Source organism: Dioscorea cayenensis, chromosome 20 (genome assembly GCF_009730915.1).
Source record: "Dioscorea cayenensis subsp. rotundata cultivar TDr96_F1 chromosome 20, TDr96_F1_v2_PseudoChromosome.rev07_lg8_w22 25.fasta, whole genome shotgun sequence".
Taxonomy (NCBI): Eukaryota; Viridiplantae; Streptophyta; class Magnoliopsida; order Dioscoreales; family Dioscoreaceae; genus Dioscorea; species Dioscorea cayenensis.
In genome coordinates, this window is record NC_052490.1 from 30,838,216 (window position 1) to 30,862,967 (window position 24,752).

General features: G+C 39.8%; 2 protein-coding genes across 2 annotated transcripts; both read left to right on the forward strand.

The window, feature by feature from the left end:
• Window positions 1–9,216: 9,216 nt before the first annotated feature.
• LOC120251439 (protein HOTHEAD-like) lies at window positions 9,217–17,875 on the forward strand. Its single transcript, XM_039259959.1, has 7 exons — window positions 9,217–9,421; window positions 9,953–10,307; window positions 10,995–11,305; window positions 11,386–11,578; window positions 16,819–17,011; window positions 17,103–17,671; window positions 17,782–17,875. Exons 1-7 carry the CDS (start codon window positions 9,352–9,354, stop codon window positions 17,873–17,875), a joined length of 1,785 nt encoding a protein of 594 aa, XP_039115893.1. The 5' UTR covers window positions 9,217–9,351.
• A 1,619-nt stretch (window positions 17,876–19,494) lies between these two features.
• Window positions 19,495–23,411, forward strand: LOC120251921 (calumenin-like). The gene is given in 8 exon segments (XM_039260569.1): window positions 19,495–19,802; window positions 19,804–20,179; window positions 20,718–20,802; window positions 20,875–20,940; window positions 21,875–22,033; window positions 22,113–22,209; window positions 22,928–23,057; window positions 23,139–23,411. Coding segments are annotated over 7 exon segments (1,077 nt in total). The 5' UTR covers window positions 19,495–19,631; the 3' UTR covers window positions 23,051–23,057; window positions 23,139–23,411.
• The last annotated feature ends 1,341 nt before the right edge of the window (window positions 23,412–24,752 follow it).

Consider the following 24,752-nt stretch of genomic DNA (forward strand, 5'->3'; position numbering starts at 1 on the left):
ATATATATAAAATAAAGTGGAAATTACGAGCCTCTGTTTCTTAGAATTCTTAGAAACAATGCATGGTTTGGGAATCACTCCTTCACTTGCACTCAGTGATTTTGAAACACAAAGTGCGTACGGCGTTAAAGCGGGTGTATTTAAAAATTTTATGGGACGAAAATGCACTTGCGGGAAGTCGTGGCTGCACTCGTTCGGTGTGTGAGGAAGTGGGTGGGTTTTTCTTAAGCATTCAAATTGCTTGACTACCTCTCGACTCGCGACTCAGCTCGACTCGCGTCTCGGCTCTTCTCTTCCCGGCAGCTCTTCCACTCCCGGCGTCTCGAAGAAGAAGTCCGTGCAAGTATTCGGCATTTCGTCACTGCGAGTCTAAGGTATTCATTATGGTTTTTGTTAACTATTACATTACGAAGAGACATTTTTCGGTTTTGGTTTGTGATTTTTGTTTTTGTTGGAAGGCATTTGAAGCTTTCGAGGGGATTAATGTTTGAGGGTTTTTGTTAGTCTGCGAGGGAGATGTCTCAGCTAGGGTTTTTTTGTTTTGTTTTTACATTTTTACATACTGTATCATCGATCGAAATGGTTTTCGATTGTTGTGCTTTGTGTAATGTTTATAATCTCGTTTACCACTTTTTAGTTGATATGGTTGCGAGTTGTAAAAATGAGGTCTCCGTTTAAACAATGAGCTTTCTGGTTTAAGTTAGTTAAAGTCTCGGTTTAATTATTTGTATCTACTGTTTAATAGTATCGTCATTGCTTAAAAACATGATATCGGTGTTTAGGCGAGTGTTCTGGTTTAACAAAATTACATTTAAAAGCAACGATGTCTTTGTTATTGTGTGAGGCTTGTGATTATGGCGGTCGATCTAGTTAATGGGCGATGCTACTTGAGCAGGTAGTGGAGCCGGGTGGGTGAATTGAAAGTTCACATGATCCCTCGACAGCTGGGAGATCATCAAGAAGGACCAGATTCAGCGACATTCTTGAGTTGGGCGGCGTATCCAAGGCGGGCCCTTCTTGACTCTACATTGCGGAGATCGATACTTAGCGCTGATAAATTCGGGGATCGGGGAAAGCATGCGACTTTCGGGCTGAAGATGTGGCGATCGTTCTTGGCTGCGTTGCGATGGGGAGGCGATCGTGTTTAGGAAGAAGAAAACACGGTCGACTTCGAAGAGGTATTTGCTCGAAGGCGTCACGAGAGAGCGAGAGACTCCGTCGGGGAGCGACTCTTGACGACTTCGTTGGACGGAGGGAGAAGAGGAGAATTTTTGCCAAACTTCGATGGTGTACCTCCACTGTGCTGATCCTCTTCCCCAAATACCTCTCACCTTTCGGTTCCTAGCTGGATCGTTGATTATGTCGATGATCTACACGGAATGGGGGCGCTGGCGTGGTGCAGCTGACGACGAAGTGGCTTATGGAGGACGTACTAGCGAGCCGCTGCACGAGTCACGATCTAGATCTTTGCGGGGAAGAAGACCAGACACGGGTATGTTAAGGGGTTCTGGCAGTGGCGCTTAACATCCGGTTTCTGGTGGCCGGGAGCAGGGAAGAAAGTCCGTTTCTGCGAGATCCCAAGGATCTTTGTGCTTTCACGGTGAAAATACTAGGGAAGCGAGCTGACGATAGAGACGACTTTGTCAGTCTCTCGAGAAGGAAAAGAGGTAATAATTCAAAAATATTTTGTTTTAGCTGCATGAGCGTTAACGTTTAACCGTATCATTCTAGTTTAACTTTATTCATCTATCGTTTAACATTATAACTTACTAGTTTAACTTTGTTCGACTCACAGTTTAAACTTTTAGTTTAATGTTTAATTTGTTTGTTCTTGTTTAACACAATAGGTTATAACGTTTTAAATATCACGAGTTACGTGTGTAAATATAGTTTTTAATTGTTTAAACTAAATAATTTCGCTAAGATTGTTTGCTTTGCATCATGCTAGTTTCTGAAGTTTGGTTCGGCGAATCTTTGATGAAGAAGTATTTGTTCGGGACGACCGTCGAGTCGAGATGCTATTGCTCAAAACAGCTTGCTCGAAAGCGAGATGAGAAAGGCGACCTCTTTCCTTGCTTGCTGGACGCCGATTCTCCTGCTTCCGGGGCAAGCGCATTCGTCGAGGGCCGAGAAGCCCTCCCCACCCCGCCCGACCGTGGCTTTCCCCGGCAGTGTCGGCCCACGACGTGGCGGCTCACTGCCGGCGCTGAGCGAGGATGTCACTGCAACTCTCATCGCGAGGCTTGCGGATTTTGATGATCGAGTTCCCTCGACCAGTCGCTCGGGTGGAGCGTTGGAAGGCCGGTCAGCGATCGCGATCATTGCGCCTTCCCTTCAAACAAATGAAGCACCCGGGGACGGATCTGCCGTCGGAGTTCGGCAGCGAGGGACATCATCGGGGTGGCCCTTCGAAAGCGGCCTCGTTCGAAGAAGCTTGCAAAAAGAGGAAAACAATAATGCCTCGCGTCTCCAGCGCTCGTGCGGTGACGATGAAATAATAGTAGCGACCGTCGGCAGCACCATCGGCAGTGATGTTGTTAGCGTTGATGACATGCCCATCACGGTGGAGGAGATTGAAGATGGCGGCCGAGTTCTGCGCGGTGGAAAAGATCGTCGACTACATTGTTGGCGACATCATGCGTCACGGTGGAGCGGCGCGGCGATGCGGCGTCAAAGATGGACACAATCCGTGAAGAAGAACAACCGGACAACGTTGTGTCTCCCGTTGATCTTTTAGCTGCAGTGGAACTCACGGTTGAGAAGGTCGTTGAGTCTATCCTCGGCGAAGTGGAATTCAGCGGTGGAACCAACGGTCGGCCGTGCGCGTCGAGCGGAACAGCGATCCCACAAGAACGAAGGCGTGTAAGGGAAGTGTCTCCGGGTTGATCTTTGCAGTCGATGCCCCATTAAAAGGAAGCCCGATAAAAAAAGTAGAAGAACTTCGGAGAAAGTCTTCGTTCAGAAGATCGTTGATGATCGGCGCTCGATAAGTCTGACGGGGAGTTGATAAGGATCTTCCTCAGCGCCCTACTGGACAAGTAAGTTTGAAGTTTTTATGATATTGTTTAAAAGCTGTTTTAGTTACCATTTAAGTAGGAGCGTTAACGTTTAAAATTCTGAGATAACATTTAACTTATAAGTGATACCCTTTAAATATTACAGATTCTGGTTTAAACATTCAATATAAATTTAAAGTTTATACTTTAACGTTTAATTTTATACTTACAACATTGTTTACATGTCTTTGTTCCGATTCGACCACAGCCTTTGTCGTGTGGAAGAATGACTCTGTCGAGACCACACGGGCGATCTATTCGACTGCTTTCGAGGGAAGGAGATAGTCGCGAGACGATGTGATGGGCGCGATTCAGTATGTATCTTGCAAAAAGACGATGAGCGTAGTGTCATACTCGTTATAAGAGGCGCGCCTCCATCACACCCGGCATCGGCCTTGTTCGTGTCAAAGCGAGGCGGCGACGCACGTGAATCACGATGGCTATGATTGGAGATGCACGCGACTTGCGTGAAGTGGACGTCGTCGTCCTCCGATAATTATGAGTGGCCACTTCCGTATGTCGTCGTCCTGACGATGAAAAACAAGAATACGGGCGTTATTCTTCATGCCAAAGCGAAGAATCTGATAAAAAAAGCAGCTAGAAATGGTAAGTGCTTTAATAATTTGTGTTTGTGTAATAGTGTTCGGTAAATAATCGGCATTCTAATATGAACTTGTATATCTCGGCAGTGGAACCTATTCGACCTCTGTATCGACATGGAGTTGGGCGAGTCGGCGACCGCAAAGTACCCGCTTGTTCACGACATTGAAGCCCCATGACGAGAAAAAGGAAGTGTTGACTGCGGCGTCTATGTCATGCGGTTTATCGAGCGATTACTCGCGGTGAGAAGCTACGGTACTGCAGATGGCGTCCCTTATCTGCGATTAAGGTATGTTTTCCGCATACTTAGGGAGGAGAGGCGGACGGCATCACGGCCCGGAGGGAGTCTTCGTAGCGGGTTCTTAGTCGTTCTTTCTATATTTGTATACACGATTCTTTCTTTAATAATCGAGTTCGTTTGTTTAACATACACTTTCGAGTGTTTAAGTATATAGTTCATTGTGTAAATATCAATGTAATTGTTTAAACTCCGTTTTCTTGTGTAAAAGCGAACCCGGAGGAGTGTACGCATAGCGGGGTCATAGTCATTGTATAGGGTGTAATAGTTTCAAATGTAAACCGGTTTAAATTCGATTCATTTTTTCAGAAGAACATGACAAATTTTTGTCGATGTAAATGATCATGTATCTAAATTCAATTAAATTCATTACATTTTCGTTTTGAGGTTACGTTCTTGTTGGATGATATTGTAGTCCGTGAGGTACATTATCGGGTAGGGTTCATTTCATTTTCATTTTCATTATCGGCTAATATCAACATTCATTTTAACTGTATAATGATAACTTTTGCCCTTTAACTTTCGTTTTCTCTATTTAAGTTTAGGTTTCTCTGTTTAAATTTAATATTTTCTGTTTAAAATATCCTTATTATTTAATAATATCAATGTAATTACAACAAAAATATACTTAATATTTTTACGTTTAAAAATATCCTTATTACTTAATAATCTCTTATAGAATGTAATGTAATGTTCGATTTTTTATGTGCGGCGGGAGTGGAAAGCGCTTGGGGAGCCGGCGTGTATTAGTGCAGCTGGGGAGACCGCTAGCACCATCCCGTTAGTACATTTTAAGCGGATACAAATTTATTTTTAAAGCGATAAAAATAACGAGTTAAAGCAGAGAATAAAATTCCTTTTTGATTGCAGAAAATTCCTAAGTGCGTCTGCGAAATGTTCAGCGCCTTGCAAAACATTGTCAATATCCAGCGACAACACTTCGACTGATCGGATGAGGAAGGAAGGCATGCCACACGCCCTCGAGGCTCGCCATGATGTGGAGCGAGGCGCGGATTCGAATTCCACCTCGACACTTTAGTTTAAAGCGAACAAGATCGATATTTAAAGCAGAGACACAAAATATTTAAAGCGATAAACATAAATCTTAAAGCGTTAAAACAAAAAGTTAAATAATAAGTTAATAAGTTAATCGGAGACAATAGTGTTTAAATGGAAACTTGATAAATGTAAAGCGATGGCAGGGGATAATAAACAATAATTAACTTCTACAACTATATAAACATAAAGCGAGAAGAAACTTACAGCGAGGAAGAACTGCGTTTTCGATGGGATCACGATGCCACATCATCATGCTCAACAACAAGATCAACAACGAGAACATTTGAAGATGGAGTGCACGTGACACATCTGTTTGGAAGTCAACCTCGTTTTATATGAGACATACTGGTTTTATGTCCATCGGGGTGTGATAAACTTCACTACGACAGGGGAAATATCGAGACCCCATCGCTCACATATTTCGATGCTAACATCGATTCCCCAAGAAGTCGGTGCAGTGAACATTAGCACTCGATCCTCCCCAGTTGTATCTAGCAATAGCACAAAAAAACTCTCCATAATTTAATCGGAAGAGCTAAAAATTGAATACACCGAAATGAGGAAGAAGAAAAAGAAGAAGAAGAAGAAGAAGAACAAGAACAAGAACAAGAAGAAGAACAAGATATGAGCCTTCTAAAACTTTGTTTGAGAAAAAAAGCAAGCAGGAGGCAAAAAAAAAATTGAAAAACTATGCATAAAGAAAGTTATGATTGGGCGCCATTTTTCCCACCTTTTGCAAGGGCAAAAAAGAAATTTCATATCGTGGACCCACTTCAACTTACCGGTGAGGGGTTAAAAGGAATGTTACTGAATGTAAAAATATACTGAGAAATTTGTCCAGGGTGTGTAAAAGTTGGAGGGGGTTTTTGGGAAGTTTTGAAAATTACAAGGGGTGAACAGTAATTTTCCCTAAAATAAAATAATTAAATAATTTTTATCATATAAATTATTTTATAGTTTGGATTTCAATGATTTTATAGGTATTTATTATATAAATAATTTGGTGTAATTAATGTTTTTTAATTATTAATATTATAAGTAATATAAATAAAAATTTAAATATTATTAATAAAAATTAAAATTGTCCATTAAAACACTCTTACAGTAAATTATATATCTATTTCAATAGTATAAATAGATTATTATTAGTAATAAGTGTTTAATAACTTGATTTTTTTTTGTACTAATGGCAACTATTTTTGTCCAAAAAATAAGATGAAATAAATAAATAAATAAATAAATACCGATGAACACAACCGCACAATAGTAAACTTATTTGTCTTATAACCCTAATATAATTATAGTATGTTTTCACAGCATAAGAGATTCAACTTTGCATCACTCACCCATTATTTTTTTTTTTCTTTGAGGGAAAGAACTCTTAGAGCTATTTATTAAAATAAAAAACCGTTTACAAACAGTTAAGATTACAAATAAACAAAGCAAGAACCAGAAATACAAGAAGAAAACAGAACAAAAAACAAGAACACAACCTAGACAAAACTAATTAGCAAGCAAAACCTTGAGATCTAAGGGACTTTCAATAGGCTATCTAGTGATTGTTACTCTGGTATTTGTATTAAATCATATTCTTGATTAAATAATTTAATGTCTGGTCATAGCCATCAAATTCTTCATTGTGTCTGATACTTGCAGCTGCAAGCTCTTATACATCTCATGCCATTAAACATAAATTTCAAACATACGTAATGCACAGGAAGTATATATATGTTGAGCTATTCAACTTTGACATTTAAGTGTTTGTTCCATTCAATATTTTTTCAATCATATACATGGTACGTATCTGCTGCAATGTTGGTACTTGACTACTTGGTATGGTATTATTATAGACAAATTAACTACAACTGTATCTACCATCCTGTAAACAGAAACTAGTGGTTCAACCATTCTCTGTTGTCTGCACTACACTGAAATCCACTGATTTTTTGCAGTTTAATGATCTTGACATTTAGTTAGAGTCAGTACATTGTCATTGACTGGAGCTGCTATGGGATTGACGCCCATTGATACCCTGCAGTACTCATGCAGAAGATTGAGTAGAATAACTCTGAGACTAGAGTCTTGTCTAGTTGCGTACTCATATTGTTATTATGTTTATCAGAAAACCACATGACATGTCCGAACTGGCATGTCAAAATGGAGTTTTGCTTGCGTGAAGATGGAGTTTTTGTGTTAAGAGTTTCAGTATGCATGTATTGATAATGCATTCAGGACAAATTCTCAACTAACTGTTATAATGGATGAACATACAATGCATGCATTGAAAAGGATGGACCAGATTGAAATTGTAATAACTTCGCATTTCTGAATGAAGTTTGCACAGCTTTTATTTCTGTTTTGAATTTTTCTATTAATCACCAATTGTTCTGATGCCTTTTAACCTGAAATTAAGTGTGTAGTTGCCACCAGTTTTCTGTTTCCAGGTTTGTTTACCTGTTTCCAGGAATGAATGCTGAATCTTTTACGAACCCTTCACTTATTTTTTAGTGTTATGTCTTTGTGTTCAAATTTATCTGCTGATAGAGTTCATTGGAAGGCCTTGAATTGATAATCATTAAAGTTACTTTTTCTTGATCATCATTAAAGAAAGGAAGTATCTGGGAATGCATGATTTATCTATAGAAAAGAATGTAATAGTGTCGCAAATCTCAGAGCTGTTAAACCTCTGTTTTCAGGTAAGTAATTAGTACTGCCAATTTTATTGTAGGATGCATAATTAAGTAGGCAGTTATATGCCATTTTCATAGTTTGCTAATAGACCAATGAGCTGAACCGTCATAACTAGCGATTTATTATAGCTTGGTGTTCCATTGATTATAAATTGAAAGGTGAAAGATCAAGTTAGAAGAAGGAACATATGTAATAAGAGCTTGGAATGTCTCATCAGTTAATTCATCAACAGCCAGCTTTCTGTGACATCACTGTCAATGTCCTCTTTAAACAGTAGTTATCTGCAGCTATTTTCTTGGAGATGAAATGTGAATCTTTTAGTCATTGAATTTTGAGTTGTTTTTTCTTTCCGCTTCAAAAACTAGGACCACCTACCGCCCAATCAACTTTTTGTTTAGTGTCATATTGGATGCAAAGAACGCCTACAATTCCAATGAGAACCAAAGGAACCAATATCCAACCTCCTTCAATGCTGTAATCTGTTTAATGATACCACTGCATGTGGGTTTCATAAATGAACCTACCTTCTCTTATCTTTTAGGAGGCCAAGATTAGCAGATGGGCAGTTTTATTTAGAGCACCATTTAAGATATCTACTAGAACCTTCATAAGATGGTCACTCGCTTGCCTCCGTATTAATTGCAATAAACTGAGGAAGTTGTGCTTACTCTCTACCTATTAAATGAAACCATTATGCTCTATGTTTGTAAGAATTTGTCGGTTTTTAAATGCAAATTACAACACTTTAACTCATTGAGCCTCAAATGACTATTTGAATTTATCACTAAGGCAGCAGCAGTTGTTCTAGTACGGAACTTCAGGATGGTTGGTGAGTCTTATTATTGCTTTGGGTTATGGTATACCTTCTCCCTATGGCTATGGGTAGACATTGTGGAATGGAGTAGTGTCAGGACTCAGGATGATGTGAGCCTATCAAAGTGTGAAACTTGTGGCTTTTTCCTTGAGGATTTTCTAAGCTGTATGCCAGTCTGGTAATGCAGGACAGCAAATGAATAGTAAAAGAATCTTGTCTTTGATGTTACTCTTGTAGATCAAAAACTTAGTTGTAACCTTTGTAGTTCCGTCTGAATTACGTAAAGAGATGAGTGGTAAGTAAGATGAATAGTTTGTTTTGTTTACTAAAAACAGAGAAGATTAGACATTTACTATCAAATTAAGGTGGCAAAACTCATTATTGTGCACCGATTTTGTAGATTGTGATAACGAATGCAGTGGATTGCAATTAATCTTCAAATCGTCCTTTGTTAGTTGTCCTTTGTTATTGCAATCTTCAAATTAAGAAAATGTTTGAGGGCTCTTAGCATTTTGGGACCAAGAGGTACTCAAGGCTCAATGGCATCGTACATCTGGGTGGCCGTTGGAGAAGAAAGAGTAGTTAGTTGTCCTCTGTCATCTCATTGGTTTTGCTACAACAATGCATTCATTTCCAACAATAAATGACTTAGCTGTTGTAGGTTAGCCTCCTCTTAAAGACACCGAGGCTGTAATAGCCTCAACTTCACAACCCCCACTCATCTGCATAGACTTCCATTGGCCAGTGAGCTGGTGACATGGAATGAGATTGGTTTGGATATATAAATAGTGTGCAGTAGCAGTGAGGCTTTTAGTTTTGTTTCTTTTGTTTTCATGGCTTGCAAGAGAGATGGACATCTCCTCATGTTCTTGTTTTTTCTCAGCATACTTAGACCATTTCAAGGTCCTGAATGCCTGTTTCATGACTTTTTTCTTTTATTTTTCTGCTTGTGAAATTGTCTTCCTTATTGCTTATGTGTTGTGTGAGTGAGTGTTGTTTTCTTTCTTCTTTTTTTTTTAAAAAAATTTTTATCTTGAAGAATTTCACATACGGAGTAAACGTCAAAGTGTGTGGGCTATAGAGAACAACATTTTCTAAGAATCTGTTTCATGACTTTCTCTTTTGTTTTTACTGCTCATATGTTGTGTGAGTGAGTGTTTTTTTATTTTGTATCTATAAGAATTTCACATATTATGGAGTAAACGTCAAAGTGTATGGGCTATAGACTATAGAGAACAACATTTCCTCTTAGAAAATGCTCACGTTTTTGCATGTGAATTTATGTTCTCTTTGTTGTGTCCTTGTCCCCATATCTTATGTTGAAGTTTCAAATTCATCACCACTCTTTCTAGGAAAGCTGGTTTTGATTTTATCTATCAAAGTTCAAACTATGTTCAGAACTTTATATTGAGTAATAACAAAAGAATTTTGCAGGAAGGGAATTACCAACCAAATCCAAATACTCATATCTCAGAACAGCAAGCAGCTTCTCATCAACACCTGAACAAGAGTATGACTACATCATAGTGGGTGGAGGCACATCTGGCTGCCCTCTTGCTGCTACTCTCTCTAAGAAATACAGTGTGCTTGTTCTGGAGAGGGGTGGCTCCCCTTATGGCAATTTGAATGTCTCTTACTTACAGAACTTCCATATTTCTCTGGCTGATACCTCTCCCACCTCTCCTTCACAACCATTCATATCCACTGATGGAGTCATCAATGCCAGAGCAAGGGTCTTGGGAGGAGGAACTTGCATTAATGCTGGTTTCTACTCCAGAGCCAGCCAAAGGTATGTCTTTGCATTCTCCCTTCTTCTCTAATTCTTCTTGAAAGGAATGATCACAATTGCCTTAAAGTTTGTGTTGTTGGAGATTTGGAATTTCATGCATTCTTTGCTACTAGAATTAATTTCTCGTTGGTTGGTTGATATAGAGATTGAACTGGCTATCATGATTTTGAATAGAGGTTAAACAGATCATAATTAGCTCAAACAAAAGGAATGAATTGATGCATAACTAGATTCAGTACTGCATTATCAATGCTCTTATCTAATTTTGCGGCTATTGAGAAGTTAATTAAGGTATAATTTAGTTCTATTCATTTTTGTCTTCCTCTTACAATATAAAGGACTAGAATTGAAAGATGTTGGACAGAAGACTTGACTTATTTTTCTTTTTCCAACTTCATTTTCTAGGCTAATCACCATTATTTTCAATTATTGTTGCTATTTGTGGATTGAAGATCTAGCAACACTCGAGTTTGGTTTGCGTTCGTGGATTGAAGATCTAGTACTGCTTTCTCATTTGTTTGGTTTACGTTCACCGGTTTATTCTTAATTTTAGAAGCTTGACATTGACAAAAAGCAGAAACCTACATTAACTTCATTAAAAAGAATTAGTTGGGAAAGAGGAGCAGCTCAAGAGATTAATTTCTGAACTTACCATGCCATCTCATCAAGTTTCCTGATCTTTTTCAGCTTTGTGAGGAATGCCGGATGGGATTTAGACCTAGTAAATGAAGCATTTCCATGGGTTGAGAAGCAGATAGTCCAGTGGCCCAAGCTAGCACCATGGCAAACTGCACTAAGGAATGGACTTCTTCAAGCCGGTATCTCTCCTTTCAATGGATACACTTATGACCACATCAATGGAACTAAGATTGGGGGCACTATCTTCACCAAACATGGCTTCCGGCGAACAGCTGCTGATCTTCTTCTCGCCGGGAACCCGAAGAACCTCAAAGTCTTACTCCATGCCACTGTGCAGAAAATTCTTTTTGATACTAAAGGTATTATTAGCTCATTTACTGAATCAGTTATTTCAGTTACCATTGGTGTTCCTGATTCCTGAACCAACTTCATGCAACAGGACTGAGACCGAAGGCGATAGGAGTGGTGTTCAAGGATGAATGTGGCCGCCTACACCGGGCTTTCGTCAATGGCAACAGTCGAAGTGAAGTTATTGTCTCTTCTGGTACAGTAGGCAGCCCCCAGCTGCTGCTCCTGAGCGGCATTGGTCCGAAAAATGATCTCCAGAAGCTAAACATCACGGTTGTTAGAGGACTAGTATATACTTATACTATACTTTGTATCTTACTGTTTATACATACTAACTACTTCTGTATTTATACACATTGTATCTATTTATTGGCCTCTTGCCCTAATGAAATGATGCCCATTCTTATCAACATCTAACATGGTATCAGAGATGTTCTTTGGGTAATTTTTTCCGCCGGGTCGGAGTCCACTTCGCTGGACTTTTGAGAGTCTGATTTGTTCTCATCATTCCCGGGTCTCTTCTCCTCGGCCGGATCTCTTCTGAGTTTGGCTCCGCCAACGTTGATCGGCCAGCGATCCTCACTTCCCTCGCTGATCATCCACCACTGCCGCCATTGACGCCTTGTGAGCCATTGTCCTGGTCCCGACCACCGCCTCCAAGTTCTTCAGCTCCTTGCTTCCGGTCCTCGTGTACCTTCTCATCATCGCCATCATACACGTTGCAGACGACCATTCTTACTCTTCTCGTCTTCGGTTTCTCTTGTGCAGTCCGGCCATCCCTACCGTTCATCTAGCACCGTGGTTTCGGACATCAGAGAGTCTTCATCGGCGAGGCTTCCACTGAGATCCACGTACAAGCCGATCGTCCCTTCCGCTGGCCAGCATGATCGCAACTTTCTTCATTTGGTCAACAAGCTTGATGGCATTCATTGTTTGCATGTGATGATAGTGGATGTTCCTATTCACAAGATGGTGACATTCCACTAATTGGGCCGACCAAACATAATGGGAGACAAGCTTGCATGTGATGTTATTATTATTATTATTATTTTTATTTTTTTATTTTTGTTTGCATGTGATGTTATCTCATTCATGTGATGTTATTTCACTAATAGTTGTTTACTAAAACCGAAAAAACCTGCCCACATGGCTTCTACTACTCGGGAATTTCTTAGTCGGTGGATGTCAAACTAAAATGGCTCCAATTATAAAGAATTGATGACACTACTTCTACGTATCATTCTACTTTGGATACGAGTTATTTGGACTATGGATGATACCTCTCCCTCCCTAAAAGAGTCCGACAAGACATTTGCTTCATGGCGTATCACCGATCATCGCACAATGTCTATCATCTGTCAGTCATGCGAGGTTGATATTCGCATGGAAATTGGGCATCTTCCGACTGCCCTAGCTATGTGGACCCATCTGCGTCATATGTTTGAGCAGTCCAGCTCTGCTCGCCAGTATGCTATTTTACAGGATCTCACCTATGTTCAGCAACGGGAGCGCTCTGTACGGGAATATGTTACTGAATTGCGATCATTGTGGAGACAACTTGACTCTTTAGAGCCTTCCACTTGTTTGACGTGCAAGTGTTGTAAGGCTCGCATTCAGTCTCGCCAGACACAGCGAACCTTTGAGTTTCTGATGCGTCTCCGTCCTGACTATGAGCCTGTTCGCAGCCAATTACTTAATCGAGACCCAATTCCCTCCTTTGATGATGTTGTGCGCAGTGTTATGGCTGAGGAGACAAGGCTACATGCACTCTCATCATCTCGTCCTGGCTCTACAGATACAGTCTTGGCTGCGACATCTTCGCGCTCTTCTCGGACCTTTACTCCCAGTGCTCCGTTGTCCTCTCCTGGATCCTCTCCTTTTTGCCGTTACTGCAAGCGACAAGGCCATACAAAGACTCAATGTCCAAAGCTTTCAAAGAATCGGCAAGCAAGCAGATCCACAAAGATCGTCCACCCCAACGGTCTTTTTGGAGTTCCTTCTTCACCCTCATGCTCGCCACCGCCGAGGCCTTGACTCCCCGATTCTTCCGGGGATATTGCTTCTCGGGGTTGCTAAGCTTTACAGAGCAACCACATGCCATGCAACGTGCCATGCAATCCAGACTCTTCCTCCCATATGTCTGCCTGCCTCGGTATGTCTTCCTCCTTATGGATTTTTAGACTCGGTGCTACTCACCATATGATCGCGGATGCTACTACCTTAGTTCATCATTCTAGTACTCACCCCTGCTTTCGAGTGTTCAGATCTGCCGACTGAAGTCTTCTTCCTCGCCACGCATCCGGGTCATCTTCGGCTTCTTCATTTACTATTCCCTCAGCTCACCATGTTCCTGGGTTTAGCTTTTAAATCTTATTTCACGTGACCACTCATGATCATGGTTTGACTCACTACCTTCTCTTCTTCCGCCTGCCTGCAGGTGACCATCTTACTGTGTCGGAGGATTGGGACCCGCGTAGAGTTGGCGGGCTTTATCACCCTCGAGTCTCTCCATCTACCCTATATCTACCTCTCCTTCCATATGTACTCCCCGCTATTGTTGCTTCCGCTTTGTTCATTAGATCGTTGGCATGCTCGATTAGGACATGTATCTAATGCTCGCCTGAAACTATTAACTAGTTCAGGGTGTCTTGGTTCTGTCTCTTCTGGCTCATTATCTTCTTGTATGGGTTGTAAGTTTGCTAAACATCTCGGCTCTTCCTTTTCCATCTAGTGACTCCTTTTCCAACTCCACTTTTTGATCTAGTACATTCTCGATGTTTGGGGTCCCCGCTCCTTCCTCTTCTCTCACTCGGATTCTCTTATTACATAAGCTTCATTGATGACTTTTCTAGATATACCTGGCTCTACCTAATGCGATCTCGTTCTGAAGTCTACACCATTTATTCTCAATTCACACAAATGGTCCATACTCAATTCGATAAACGAATCAAGGTCCTTCGTGACCGATGGAGCTCAAGAATATCTCTCTACATCTTTCCGTGCCTTACTTTCCTCCTCATGGCACCCTTTCTCGCCAGCCTCCCGTCCTTACACACCGCCGAATGGTGTTGCCTGAGCGTAAGCATCGCCATATACTTGAGACTACTCGTGCCCCTTCTTTTTCGCCTCCTCCTGCTCCTCAACAATTTTTGATGAAGCTATTCTTACATCCATCTATCTTATTAATAGAACACCTTCCTCCACTCTTTCTGGTGTTACTCCTTATGAGCGGTTGTTCTCTTGTTCCCCATCTTATGGTCATCTTCGCACATTTGGTTGTGTTTGCTTTTGTACTCCGCCTTCCACCGAGCGAACTAAGCTCTCCGCTGCTCGCGATGTGTATTTTTTTCTTGGATACACTCGAACACAAGGGTTATCATCTGCTATGATCCCTACCTCCTCGTCGCCTTCAGATTTCTCGTCATGTTACCTTCTTGAAGATACCACTTTCTTTACCTCTCCTCCTCCGGATCTTTCTTTTTCTTAGGACTTCCTCTTCTTTTCCTACTCCCAAACCTTTAGTTATTCTACCCGACTTCTCTGACATTCCTGCCGCCTCCACAACTTCACCCACCATTTCTTCTGGCATTTCTCCTCCTTCTTCTACCCATCTCCCAAAGAAATGTTGATACTTCGTGTGTTTCTCCTGCCTCCTCCTCCAGTCCCCACCTCCCCGAAGATGCTCCCTCGCTATCCCTCGTCGTTACCCTGCACCGTGTTCGCTCATCCTCCACTGCAGTATGCTCTTTCTCTTCTTCTACTTACTCTCCACATTTTCAGACTTTTCTTGCTGCTGTTCACACTTATCATGAGCCACAGTCATATCGTGAGGCCGCCCAACATCCCCATTGGCAGCAGGCTATGACAGAGGAACTGGGGCTCTTGAGCTGCATGACACCGGGATCTCGCTCCTCTTCCTTCCGGTGTTACTCCCCATCACTTGTCGGGTGGATCTATAGGATTAAGACCCGCTACCGATGGCACTATCGAGCGCTATAAGGCCTCGCCTTGTTGCTCGTGGCTTTTACTCAAGAGTATGGCATTGATTATGACGAGACCTTTGCTCCCTCGTAGCCAAGTTGACTCATCGCTCGCCTTCTTCTTGCTGCTGCCGCAACACGCCGCTGGCCGCCTCATCGCTTAGATGTGACCAATGCTTTCTTACATGGAGATCTTTCTGAGGAGGTTTATATGACCTCCTCCTCCGGGTTTTCTCACATCCTCCCTCAAGCATGTGTGTCATCTTCGTCGAAGTAGTTTATGGGCTCAAACAGCCCCTCGCACTGGGTTTGAGCGCTTTCAGCAGGTGATTCTTGCTCTTGGTCTCACGAGAGCTCTCATGATTACGCCTCTCACTCGCCGACTCCCTCGTGGTCTCACTATTCTTCTTTTATATGTTGACGATATGGTTATTTCTGGTGATGATGCCGAGACTATTATTTCTCTGAAACAGCAGTTACACACCGAGTTTCGGATGAAAGATCTTGGTCCCCTTCGTACTTTCTAGGTCTTGAGATTGCTTATTCTCGTCATGGTTATTTGTTATCTCGCAGTAAATACATCTCCGACATTTTTTTCGACGAGATGACATCACCGATATTCGTGACCGCCCACTCCCATTGAATTACATCACCGCTCTCCTCATCCGATGGTGAGCTTTTGACCGATCCCACTCAGCTATCGGGCTCTTGTTGGTGCTCTCGCTCACTTGACCATCACTCGACCCGACATTGCTTATGCGCCTCGTGGTTCTCGACCGCTCAGGAGTGCTCCTCGCCCTACTCATTATGTCGCACTTCGCTGGGTTCTTCGTTACCTCCGTGGCACTCTTACTAGATCGTTATTTTTCTCGGCCACATCATCGCTTGAGTCGCGCGTGCCTATTGTGATGCTCGATCAAGGTGTGATTCTACCCGATCGCAAATCTACCATCGGTTTCTCGCGATTTTCCTTGAGATTCCCTTTATCTCTTGAAAAGCAAGAAACAAACCACGCTTGCTCTTTCTATCGCCGAGGCCGAGTATGGTGCTATGTCCTCCACTCGCCAAGGAGATTATTTGGTTGCGCCATATTTTTGGTGGATTTTTGGTGTCTCTTTATCTACTCCCACTCCTATCTCATCGGGATAATCGGGAGTGCCATCAAAATTGTCGCTAATCCTCAGATTTCATGAACGCACCAAACATCTTGAGGTTGCTCTACATTTTGTTCGCCATCATTACGATGTCGGGTATCTATTCTTCTTCCGTGATGTTGCCTCCGCCTATCACCATCGATCTTTTTCACTAAGGCACATACTCGCTTTCTCGATTTCGCTTTCGATTGACAAACTCTCGCTTATGATCCACCGTGAGTTTGAGGGAGGGTGTTAGAGGACTAGTATATACTTATACTATACTTTGTATCTTACTGTTTATACATACTAACTACTTCTGTATTTATACACATTGTATCTATTTATTGGCCTCTTGCCCTAATGAAATGATGCCCATTCTTATCAACATCTAACAACGGTAATCCTCAACAACCCCCATGTCGGCAAAGGGCTTTCAGACAACCCCATGAACTCCATCTTCATACCTTCCAAGAAGCCTGTCAAGCAGTCCCTTATTGAAACTGTGGGAATTACGACATTCGGTTCCTTCATTGAGGCCAGCAGTGGCTTTGGCCAGTCCTCAGACAGCATCCATTGCCATCATGGTATCATGTCCGCCGAGGTGATTTGATCATCAACCTCTTCAATTCACATTTCCGAATATTATTATCTATCAAATCTAATTGTTATCTTGTTCTTGTGTCTGTTAACAGATTGGACAACTCTCCACCATTCCACCAAGCCAAAGAAGTCTGGATTCTATAAAGGATTATTCAAAAAGAAAGCATGAAATCCCAATGGAGGCATTTCAAGGCGGCTTCATACTAGAAAAGATCGACGGTCCACTCTCTGTCGGTCAGCTCACATTGCTAAACACCGACATCGATACCACTCCATCCATCACCTTCAACTACTTCAGCCACCCTTCTGATCTCCATCGCTGTGTTCTCGGTATTCGTACTATCGAGAAGATCATACAAACAAAACAGTTTGCTGATCTTATTGAAGATGATGCTATCACCATGGAGATGCTTCTCAACATGAGTGTCAAAGCCAATGTGAATTTGATACCAAAGAACACCAATGACACAGCCTCATTAGAGCAATTCTGTCGAGACACTGTAATCACCATTTGGCATTACCATGGAGGATGCCATGCCGGCAAGGTGCTAGACCATAAATACCGTGTTCTCGGTGTCGATAATTTACGCGTCATTGATAGTTCTACTTTCAATTCCTCTCCTGGCACCAATCCTCAGGCCACTGTCCTGATGCTTGGAAGGTATACATACAAACACATATACACATGCATGTACTATGTATATATATATATATATATTTATGAATTATTTTAGGCTCTGAACTTGTTAGTTTGTTTGTATTTATTTGCAGGTACATGGGAGTGAAGATCCCTGAAAGGAGAGAGTGGAGCATGAAGGGAAACCAGAAAGGATTAGTTGATTTATATATGATCTTTTGTGGATGAATACATTGAAGTGATTTTTGTTTTTTGGGGGACTAAGCTTGATTGATCCTTTGAATTAAAGGATATATAGAACTAGTTGTTGGGATATCATTGTTTTGTCCGTTGCTCATGAGACTTAAGTGGTCAAATGTACAATTTAGCTAAGTGTTCATGGTTGTGGTTTTCAGAAATATATATATATATATAGGAAAAAGATCATCTAGGTAAGTCCTTAGATTTAAAATCTAAGGACATTTTAAATCTTAATACGTTGGATCATCATCCAAATTGGCTGATTGCTTTATATGTGACTATCTGTCTATATTTTTTACCTGCTCACGATCACTATACAACACTCAGTAAAAGCGCGGTTTCTACATTGCTCATAAGGGATAAGAATGGTCGATTCACCATCCGGACTAGGTATTATGGGACATCCCTAGATGATGGGTCCTCATATATATATATATATATATATATATATGAGTTCTATTCAACTTGCAGCAATGAATATTATCTCGTTAATTAAAGAATATGGAGTTAATAGTTTCATTATCTCTAATATGACACAATGATTTTTACTTATATATCACGCACGGACCAGATTATATAAAATTTGATTTTTTTTTTTTTTTACTAATAAGCAACAAAATGCTTCTATTTAAAAAATTATTGGAGAAACAAATAAATACAGAAGTAGTGCACACAAATATATAGAGATGGAGGTACGTTCAAAGTATGTAATGCATAAACAGTATATAAACAATACTGTGATTGGGCTATCCGGTTGACAAATCTGGTTTTGCTTGTTGATTTAATTTGTTAAAATATCATTACTTATGAGTCCCTGATTATTTTGAAGTCTTATAATTCTTTACTATTTTTAATCCTAAATCCCTCCATATTCAGCCCTGCCGAATGCCAACTTTTGGTCAAACAAATATGGCAAAAGTCAATTTTGTTCTTAAATCTAAATTAAGTTTAAATTAATTGTCCAACTACCTCAGCATGTTTATTTTAGGCACTTTTACAAAGGTATACATGCAGCATATCTGATTTTCATTGTGAATATACACCAAAATTCTTTTTGATATAAGTATATGTAATGTAAATGTATTTTTTACTATAGATATATGTAAAAATATGCAATTTCATAGCAGTGTACATGCACATACAAACTTTTATATATATTTACATACAAATATGAATTTGTATAAGGGTTTTTATGTAAATATGCTCCATTATAAGGTGTTTTTGTAAATATTAACTTTACACCGGAATATATATATATATATATATATATATATATATTTATAAAAAAATAGGCATGCAAAACATATTTTTGAACAAAGAAACCGACGTTATTTTTATTAGAAACCGACGTGATGAATATCATTATTCAATCCAAATTATCTAAATAATTAATATTTTTACTCAAATTAATGGAAGAAATATTAGAATTAGTAAAAAAATAAAAATAGCATCGAAAAGTCGATATTGAACTCAATTTAGTTACGAGGACTAAAAATCACTTTCTGGTCTGCACCGAGGACTAAAAACGCACTTTCACTGAGTTCATATTTTACATAGATAGTTTAAGCCAGGTGACGTCAGTTTCAGTGACGTGGCAATTCCCCAATTGGGCATCAATCTCGAGCTTTGAAGAAAGCTTTGCATCTTCGACGTTGCCATCCCCGGCGGTAAACCTAATCCCATTCTCACCGCGCGAGATCCCTCGCCGGCATCGGCTTCTCGCCGGAGCTCCATCCATCCATCAATGGCGGCCCTCTCTGCCTTCGTATACGTGACCCTCGGCCTTCTCCTCCTCGTCCTCCTCGCCTCTTACTCTCCTTCTTCCCGCCTCCATCACCACGGCTCCCACCGCCGCCTCAAACTCCGCGATCCCGCCGCCCCGCCGTCACCCCCTGGTCGCCACCATGCCGCACCTTTTCGACCCCCTTATTGCTGAGATCGAGCTTCACCGTGATGATCGCGAGTGGGAGCGCACCCACTTTGACATGCCCGCCGCCCCCGGCCACGAACCCCAGCCGGAATGGGAGGACTTTATTGACGCCGAGGACTACATCAATGATGAGGATCGATTCAATGTCACTCACCGTATTGTCCTCTTGTTCCCCAAGATCGATGTCGCCCCGATTGACGGTCGCATCAGCCTGGATGAACTCACGGATTGGAATCTTCAGCAGGCCGGACGTGAGGTGATGCACCGGACAAAGAGGGACATGGATCTGCACGATAAGAATCACGATGGGTTCGTTTCGTTTGACGAGTATGAGCCGCCGTCCTGGTCTCTGAATGCTGAAGGTCGGTGAGATGTTCTCTGTTTCTTAATTTTACTTGGAATTTGATGTTTTCTCGGGGTTTGATCTTTATAGCTGAAAAAAAAATGAGAAATTTGTTCGTGAGATCCAGCTCTGAATTATTAGGATTGAATCTGGTTCTCCAGTGGAATTGTGGGTACTGGAAAGTTGTGGTCTTTTGTGGATCTTATTGCTTGAATTAACATCAATATAGTGACACTTAGGTTGATATTTTTGTTCTGTTTTTAGGTTTATTGATGATGATGTTTTATGGCAGGATATGGCACATCTTAGATTTGCAGACCCAATTTTATTGATATCAACTTTTTTTAACTGCAGTGGATGTAATTTAAACAATGTGCTAGTGTCTAGGATTCTTTGGTGTTTCTCTATTGTTTTCATGAGGCATGAATGTTTCAACTCATGTATGATCTAAAAGAAGTTTACTTAATCTGAAACATAATGTTTCGGTGATGAGTTCATACAAATATTACCCGTTTCCTACAGATTGTGTTTTGAGTGGATTTATGTTTTGTTGTCAGATGGCTCAACTTGGTGGAAGAGAGAGCACTTTGATGCTTCAGATGTAGATGGGAATGGTGTTTTAAATCTCACTGAATTTAATGAGTAAGTTTTGTCTGCATTTACTTATTTTCAAGAAGTCTCTGTCACTAATCTGTTTTGGTGACACTTCTCCAGCTTCCTCCATCCAGCAGATAGCAGTAGCCCCAAGCTGATTCATTGGTTGTGCAAAGAAGAGATAAGGTGCAACCTTTATCATTTAAAAGTGGTTGGAATAAAACAGAGTTACTTATTTATTTTTATGCATGCTTGTTTGCTTTTGTAGTTATAACCATACTTGGATGAATATCTTTAGGATATAGGCTAGTAATATGAGCGAGCTAGTATGACAAAGATCAATGACTTCACTGTTTTTCTTTGTTCTGTACTCTATAACTGCAGTAAGTTCAAATGAGACCTGCCAATGTAAAGGCATGTGATAATTTGATGCTAGCAAACACAGCACTTGACTGGAAGTAAAAATATGTGTATTAAGAATTTTCTAGTTGAGTTGGATACAAGGGATGTGGAAAATTCGGTGCCCTTTATAACGAGATGGTTGTCCAATAGATTTGTCATGAAGTTTGGAAATATTGGGTTATTAGTTTTGTAGATAGATTTTGGAGAACATCTGTACAAAGAGGAAACATCTTTATAAACTTTGGGATTTCTTTTCCAAGGGACTGGTATTCTTGTTTCCATTAGATTTTACGGGAAAGAATATAGAGCATTCAGGTGATATGTTTTGAAACTCGATGTCAAAGTTGAGATTCAAGATATGCATTTTTGGTTTATGTTGCTCCCTTGTGATTGTTGTTTATCTGTGGAATATGACCATTTTGAATTTCACATGAATTGTTTAGAAAAATAAAAAAGAGTTTGAATAATTTCTCCTTGAGATCAGGATGGATAAATAGAATTTAATTGCCAAGTAATGGTATGTAATGACAACCATTGGTGAGTCAAAAATGCAACTTCCTGTTGATCTGATGCTCTATTCGAATGTGATATTTCTAACATCAAAACTGTTGGCTCAATAAATTTTCCTTGTGTTGGTCTTCCTGCTAGCGTTTGGTCATAAAAATATGATCCACTTGTTCCATGCAAAGCATTATTCATTTCCTATTCATATTTTCAGGGAGAGAGACAAAGATAAAGATGGGAAGCTAAACTTTCAGGAGTATTTCCATGGCTTGTTTGACTCAATCCGGAATTATGAAGAGGCTTACAATCAGTCAGATTCAATGGAGGCACCAGCTAATAAATTATTTAAAGAACTTGACAAAGATAATGATGGGTACATGTTTAAATTTCTACTGGTGCAGATAAACTCATTTCTGATGCTCAGGCAATCAGCCTCACTGTGTGCTTTTCAGGTTTCTGTCTGTTGATGAACTGATTCCTGTAATCAGTAATCTTCACCCTTCGGAGCGTTACTATGCAAAACAACAAGCTGAGTATGTGATAACACAGGTAATGATCAGTGAAGTTCATTTGTTCATTGTTTTTCCCCCTATTAATCTGTGAATCACCAATCAGGCATCTTCAGTTCTCTCAACTTGGTAAATACTTTTTTTCGTGATTGGTATTGGTTATGACTTGTATTTGTAATCAAACATACTTAACCTTAACATTTACTATAAACGGTGACTTTATTGCAACACTTTACCAAGAGACAACTTTGAAAGGCTAATGTTTAGTCATCGGACAACCAACGACTACTAATGTTATCAATGGGAAATCCCCAATTGGTCGAAACTTTTCTCCTTAGGAGGCTAGTTGGTTGTACATGTTCTCCAATTTTCTAGCCCTTAATCTCATGGTTGAATCCTTCACCGCATTGTCAATCCCCAGATCTTTGTCTGTAAGGCATTCTTGCTATGGTTATCCAGATTGTATACATCTTTTGGTATGCTCTTTGTCTGAATGTTGCTTGTTCTCCCTCATCTGATACACTAGTCCTACAACACCATTGCTTCCTAAATTTGTTTGCCAGCTTGCTATAGTTGATGTTCTGCCTAGTTGTTTGGATTTGTTGAACTCTTACAAAAATTTTCTTTTTGTGGATTGTTTACTGATCCTTCCTACGTTTGGCACATGAAAAAAAATTAACAAATCCAAAATGTTCTTTTTGTGATGTCTTTGTCGTCCCATTTGAAGTGATTAAACACAATGCTTCCTCACTTTCCAGGCAGATGCAGATAAAGATGGCCAACTCAGTTTGAAAGAGATGGTCGAGCACCCGTATGTATTCTATAGTTCAATTTTCACCGAGGACGATGATGACAGTGACTATCACGATGAATTCCGCTAATTATCAGGTGCGTGACACAAACCATACTATTATTGTTAAGTCATCATTTACGATAAATGATAAGTTCTTTCCGTCCAAACATTTTTAGGTTGTTGTAACAAAACAAAACACGGAAGAACCATAGAATGATCAATGATGTTGCTGAAATGGCAGTCTTTCCCTCTTAGTTCATCCTCAAATGTGGTTTTCTTTGTCATAGTTGTTGGTGAGTGTGTCACAACATTGCTCATTCTGCTTATTAACCATTAAAATTTATTTACAATGTTAAATTTCTGCAGAGAGTAGGTTCTGTAATATTCGATTTTCTTCGACGGATTCATTCTTTATTCTGTTTATTGTGCTCTGCAGCTGATCTAATTGATTGAGCATGTGTACTATATTATAGCTGATGAAACATCACTACACTGATAACTGATAATTTGTATGCTTTTAGATTATTGCTTTCTTTTTTTTCTTTAATTTGCTCTAAGGATGTAAAATTTTTCTTAATTTGCTTTCTAATTTTCTGAATAATTGGGAAGGCCCTTTCTTTTGCTTGATTTTATTTTTTTTTCCTTTTCTTTCTTTTAATCATCCTTATAATATAGATGTTGGATAAAATAAAACTATGATAATGATAAAATTATCATTCATTTAACAACTTGTTTATGATTAATCATGAGGACTAATCAGACTCAAAAGTTGATTTTGAGAAAGAAGTGAGATATGGCTTGGCACGTGAAGAGCACAAATAATGCATGGAAATGGAGGGGTGGTACATAGTCTACTGGGAAACACAAAATGTGGGGCCCTCAAACTTCAAAAAGGAATCCCAAGTTTTCCACACGCCTTCTTTGAATGTAATTATGAAAGTCAGTGTTACAATTTATAATATATATATTTCTAAGCAAGTTTTTTCAACTTATAAAAAAACGCTTTTTACCACCAACTTCAAATTGAAATTGTTTTTTTTTTTAAAAAAAAGAGCACATCATGATGCATAAAGTACATACTTGTGGGGGGAGGGAAAAACAGTTGTATTGAATTAATATTTTTGATTCAATCATAAGTTACTAAATATTGTGTAAAAGCATGAAATAAAATGATGGTTATTGAGATGAAATGGCCTCTAGTTTGATTGGCTATAGACTATATTATATAGAGACAGGGGTTTGGCAAGGTGCAAAGTCATTGATAATTTGGTTTGGATGGGGCTCTATAATATACCTATACGTGATATGCCAATCAGTCTTGGTCCCACCTTTAATGTGACATGTTGGACTTAGTCGGTGCTATGCTGGATTCCAGATCTCAATCTCTCTTCCCTCACTCTTATTACTTCAGTTTTATTCTTTCTCTTCTTCTTTATTTTTATTTTTTTACTTTTTATCTTTTATTTTTGACGCCAATCCAATCTAGTATCTAGTATTTTTACTTGTATTGGTATTTCAAATTTTATGTATATATATAGATATATACTTATTCTCTCATGTCAACGGTTCTACTTTTTCTGCATGTCTTTCTCTAACTTTCTACTTTTCCAAGATGCTTTGTCGTATTTCCTTTTCAATGACAACTAACAAAACCTCTTATAAAACATAATTTGATTATTAATCCTCCTCCTCCTGTTTCAACTTAAGCTCATGAACATATATGAACATCATTAACAAGTAGAACTATATATCTTTGCTTAATTAGATGAAGTTGCTTGAATGAAGACAGA